The 5,842-nt window shown below is 45.0% G+C and overlaps 1 protein-coding gene across 1 annotated transcript; it reads left to right on the top strand.

Annotated features, from left to right (window-relative positions):
* Nucleotides 1–4,807: 4,807 nt before the first annotated feature.
* Nucleotides 4,808–5,596, top strand: LOC109787522 (protein SRC2-like). The gene has a single exon (XM_020346065.2). It carries the CDS (start codon nt 4,808–4,810, stop codon nt 5,594–5,596), a length of 789 nt encoding a protein of 262 aa, XP_020201654.1.
* Nucleotides 5,597–5,842: the final 246 nt, after the last annotated feature.

The following is a 5,842-nucleotide window of genomic DNA, read 5'->3' as shown; positions in this document are numbered from 1 at the left end:
AAGTGACAATAAATTTCAGCACGTAGTAATAATTTTTCCTTACCAATTTCCACTTACCAAGAGCGCTTCACTCCCCGGCAACGGTGCCAAAAAATAGTCTTGTGACCCACAAGTATAGGGTATCGATCGTAGTCCTTTCGATAAATAAGAGTGTCGAACCCAACGAGGAGCAGAAGGAAATGACAAGTGGTTTTCAACAAGGTAATTTCTGCAAGCACTAAAATTGTCGGTAACAGATAGTTTGATAGCAAGGTAATTTGTAATGAGCAAGTAACGGTAACAGTAAGTAAAGCGCAGCAAGGTAGACCAATCCTTTTGTGGCAAAGGACAAGCCAAACGGTTTATTATAATAGGCAAAGCGTTCTTGAGGGGACATGGGAATTTCATCTAGTCACTTTCATCATGTTGGTTCGATTCGTGTTCGCTAATTTGATAATTTGATATGTGGGTGGACCGGTGCTTAGGTGTTTTTCTTACTTGAACAAACCTCCTACTTATGGTTAACCCCCTCGCAAGCATCCGCAACTACGAGAAAAGTATTAAGATAAAATCTAACCATAGCATTAAACTTTTGGATCCAAATCGGTCCCTTACGAAGTAGCGCATAAACTAGGGTTTAAGCTTCTATCACTCTAGCAACCCATCATCTAATAACTACTCCACAATGCATTCCCTTAGGCCCAAATATGGTGAAGTGCCATGTAGTAGACGTTCACATGAGACCACTAAGGAAATCACAACATACATATAATCAAAATATCGAACACATATCAAGTTCCCATGATTACTTGCAACAAGATTTCTCCCGTGACCTCAAGAACAAAAGTAACTACTCACAAATGATAATCATGCTCAAGATCGGAGGGGTATAAAATAGCATAATGGATCTGAACATATAATCTTCCACCAAATAAACCATCTATATAGTAATCAACTACAAGATGCAATCAACGCTACTAGTCACCCACAGGTACCAATCTAAAGTTCTGATACAAAGATTGAACACAAGAGATGAACTAGGGTTTGAGAGGAGATGGTGTTGTTGAAGATGTTGATGGAGATTGCCCTCCCAAAGATGAGAGGGTTGTTGGTGATGACGTTGATGATGATTTCCCCCTCCGGGAGGGAAGTTCCCTCGGCGAAATCGCTCCGCCGGAGGGCAAAAATGCTCCTGCCCAAGTTCCGCCTCGAGATGGCGGCGCTCCGTCCCAAAAGTCCTCCCCTTATATTTTTTCTAGGTCAAAATGACTTATATACCAGAAAAGGGGTACCGGAGGTGGGCCGAGGAGGGCACAACCCACCAGGGCGCGCCCAGGTGGGTTGTGCCCACCTGGTGGGCCTCCTTCAGTAGTTATTTGCTCGAGTATTTTTCTTTTATTCCAAAACAATTCTCCGTAAATTTTCAGCTCATTTGGAGATGTGCAGAATAAGTAACTCTGACGTAGCTTTTTCAGGTCCAGAATTCCAGCTGCTGGTATTTTCCCTCTTTGTGTAAACCTTGCATATTATGAGAGAAAAAGCATTAGAATTACTCTAAAAAGCATTATTATGCATAAAAACATAGTAAATAACAGTAGGTAAACATGATGCAAAATGGACGTATCAGTTACAACTCAGAAAGGAGCGTAAAGGGAACAAAGGATTAGATTCAAAACACACAATTATAACACAAATTCGTAACATCTAAAAGCATACATGAAAGCTTTGAGTTCTCTTCTCTGGCGTTGGCAGATGGCGGAGCTAGGCAGGCGTGTGTGGGTGTGGAGGGGGTTGCGCCGAGGTGGATAATGGCGGGGTATAGGGGGGGCGAGTTCTACACTGGACGTCGGAGTACAATACGTCCGTACTGCGGCGACCTTGTTCGGCCGGTGTGGCAGCACAGCCCACGGCGAGCTCTGTCGTCAGGCCCCTGATGCCCTAGTATGTTCTTTCTGTTGTGGCTCGGCTAAGTGGTGAGGGCATTACTTCTATTATGTGCTTACATGGGGCGCTTTTTTGCAAAACTCTAAGAGCGGGGCATTCGGGTTCCATCCTTTCCCTATATTCTGTATCTGATGGTTGAGCTGCGTACGGTGCTGCCGGAGCACACAATCCGTTGGAGTACAGGATACTTTCCTAGTCACACCCATCTTCAGCAAGTGGGTGGTGCCGAGGTAATTGCCACCTCTTGTTGGTATTTATGGTGGGTTTGCAGACATGCAACTCATGGTGATAGTTTTCCTCCCATCACAACCTGGAGAGCTATGAAACATTGGTTTTAGTTTGGCAGCATTCACTCGGTTTGCACCAGATCATTGCAGAATCAAACTCCTTGAAAGTTGTTAATGCATGCACATGAACAAACTATTGGTGGACAGAAGCTGCGGCAATATATGCGGATTGTATGGATCTATCTGTGGAGATTGGAAACGTTTAAACATTGGTTATGTGAAGCAAAAATCGTACCACTCATGAGATTGCTAGATTTTTGTTTTGAGAGTAAGCTTTCTTGTAATTGGATGGATGGGCATCCTGATTTTATTTTTAACTCTCTAAGTGTTTCCCTAAAAAAAACTCTCTAAGTGTTATTTGAGATCAATAAGGTAGCCATGATGGCGTTCCTTAGAAAAGGAGTCAATTACACCGGTGGTGCTTGAACTTGGCGTAAATGGTCACTTTGGTGCTAGAACTTGCGGCATACATCGAATTGGTTTAACAACTTGGCTCGGGCATGAAAATACGGTGCAAATCTCGGCTGTGTACGCCCGAGTCGCTGATTAGGCGTGCCAACATGGCATGGGTCCCGCCGTCAGTGACCCGAAGGGAGACAGGAGGGCGTGTGGCCATTTTTTGCGAAAACCCCCTTAAATTATTTTTTCCCACAAAATGCCCTCTCGGCGTTGGAAAGATGGCATTTCATTTTTTTTTTGACTCTATGGCCAGTGGGCTCCGTGTGTACATACTGAAAGTTAATAACAAGAAAAAAAGGAGGCCTCGTTGTCTCGAACGTGCGACCCTTGCCCATGTCACAGTCGATCCTGGCTGCTACACCATTCAGTCTTCACAACTTTAGATGGATAACTTTTTATTTTGAGAATACTTCAAACGGATAACTTTTTCTTTGAGGAAAACTTCAAATGGATAACTAGGTTTAATGTATCAAAACAGAGGCGCTTGAGGAGCTGAAGTGGGCTGCCGTCAGTGCGGCTCATTTGCTCCTGTTCATTTTATTTAGAAATTTGTAGGTATGTAAATTCTAATTTCAGTAATAAAAATAACATTTAAATACTCGTGAGGTAACATACAACCAAATTAATTTTCTAAACTGTTCACATATTATTTTAAAAATATACATGTTTTAAAATAATATTTGTAAAATATAAAATGTTTGTATAATTTAAAAAATTCAAATGTTTTTTAAATGAAAATCATAAATACTATTTTAATTCTATAAAAACTTCAAAAATTATACACACATTTTTATAGTTCCATGTTTGTATAATTAAAAATATTCATAATTTAAGATTTAAAATCTTCATATGAATATTCAGTTGTGCTAATATTTAAATTATATAAATTTTTTGAATAGAAGGTACAAGTGAAAATTATACACAAGTGAATATTTATAAACATTTAGTAAATTTTTGTATTCATCAATTTGAATATTCAAATATAAGCAGCACATGTATATTTTTCTATTAATTATACATTTTAAATGTCCATATTTAATAAAAATATAATACATGTGTGTATGTTTAAATGTTTTTATCTACTAATCATCGTTTGTATGTATAATATTTATAAAAAATAAATATTTGAACATTATTTTAATTACTTACGTTTCACAAATAATTCAAAGAGAACTTGCATGTGCAAAATGGGCCGCACTAGCTGCAGCCAATTTAAGCCCCACATGTATCATCCTTATATTGTGTTAAAAAATGTATCATCCTTATACTACATTAACGACTGTTATCCTTGTTAGACATCTGAATGTAATTGGTGCAGTGGCTATGAACGCGTGCACCCTAACAGTAGGCCGCGTGTTGAATTCTAAAAAAAAAAAGTAGGTCGTGTGTTGGAGTGTAGGAGTCTAACATTTTCCCTTTTAATTTTCACGTCGGGACTCATATGTCATACAGTAAACAAAATAAAATACCATCTACCACATGGACAGGGTCTTTTTTTGTGAGAAATAAAAATGTCAAGGTTTTCTTTACAAAAAAATAGGACACACACTTCTAGTCGCTGACAGAGGGCCCCACGCCACACTGGCAGCCAAGTCAGCATTGATTTCGTATCCAAGCGCGGTTAGTACTGTATTTGCACACCCGAGCCAAGTTATTGCACCAGTTCAATATATACCACAAGTTCTAACACCAAATTGACCGTTTACGCCAAGTTCAAGTACCACCGGTGTAATTGACTCTAAAAAGGTGTAATCGATTCTAAAAAAACTTGGACCAAAAACACCAATGTTGTTAAGCTACCGACATGAACGGGTCACCACACAATTAGCAACAGCTTAAATTAACACAACCCATGCTATTATTAGATCTTCCAGCAAAAAGACCCTAAAACTTTTGCACAAAATTACCCACTAAACTAACAACCAGACTAAACATTGCAACCCTACGACCCAAACCGTCACGAGCCATCTCCCTTGGATCATTCGTAGCCTCCAAGATCTGCTTACCATTGAGAATCATTCATAGCTTGCTCCTCCATCCGTCCATCGTCGTCTTCCACAAATCATCGTCTCCCGATCACGCAACCGAAATATCGACAGAGTGATCACAACGGGCTCCTGCAAGCGAGCGGCGCGGTCATGGCGTACCGGGTGCTGGAGGTGACGCTGATCTCGGCCAAGGACCTGAAGAAGGTGACGCTGTTCTCCAAGATGCGCGTGTACGCGGTGGTGTCCATCTCCGGCGGCGACCCGAGGACGCCGACGCACAGGACGCACTCGGACCGGCACGGCGGCCGGAACCCCATGTGGCACGCGCCGCTGCGGTTCCCCATCCCGACCGCCGCCGACCCGCGGGGGCTGGCGCTGCACGTGCTCCTCCGCGCCGAGCGCTCCTTCGGCGACCGCGACGTCGGCGAGGTGGTGGTGCCGGTGCAGGACCTCGTCGCCGTCGCACCACCCGCCGGCGAGCACCGGCACCTCAGCTACCAGGTGCGCAGCCCGATGAGCGGGCGGAAGCGCGGCGTGCTCCACATCTCCTACAGCCTCTCCGACGCGCCTGCGCCGACGGCGGCGGCGCCGGGCGACGGGCAGTACATGCAGACGAACGCGGCGGCCAAGGCCGGCGCCGACCGGGTGACCGCGTACCCGCCGTACCACCACCAGCAGCACGCCGTGCCGCCCTACGGCTACAACCCCCCGTACGGGTACGCGGGGGCGTCGTACGGCTACGGCCCCGCCGCGGCCGCTCCCTACGGGTACGGCGCGTCGTCCGCCGCGGCGGCCAGGCAAGACGGAGGCGTCGGGATGGGCTCCGGGTTCGGGATGGGGCTCCTCGGCGCGGCGGTCGGCGGGATGATGATGGGCCTCGGCGAGGGCGTGGGCGAGATCATCGCCGACTCGGACATGAGCCTGGACGGCTGCTTCTGATCCGCGTCCGACGCGTCTTGCATGCATGCATGCATACACGCACGGCTCACTTAGAACACGTAGTATGTTGGCCAATCACAGTGCTGCTCGATCTCTTCGAAGCATCAGACCAACTCGTACGTGTGCGCGCGTTGAGATTTTCTTTTGCTCCTCAGAGAAACTGCTTGTGAGTTGTGGCTACGTGAAAATGATCCACGCCTTCGACGCAGTCGCCACTCTCCTTCTAGGGGTTTTCCAATAAATAAA

This window comes from Aegilops tauschii, chromosome 1 (assembly GCF_002575655.3).
Source record: "Aegilops tauschii subsp. strangulata cultivar AL8/78 chromosome 1, Aet v6.0, whole genome shotgun sequence".
Classification (NCBI taxonomy): Eukaryota; Viridiplantae; Streptophyta; class Magnoliopsida; order Poales; family Poaceae; genus Aegilops; species Aegilops tauschii.
Note: the sequence above shows the minus strand (reverse complement) of the source record. Positions and strands in the feature narration are given on the sequence as shown.

Excerpts from the sequence above, each read along its gene's own strand:
- LOC109787522 (XM_020346065.2), top strand. The coding sequence starts at position 4,808 with ATGGCGTACCGGGTGCTGGAGGTGACGCTGATCTCGGCCAAGGACCTG.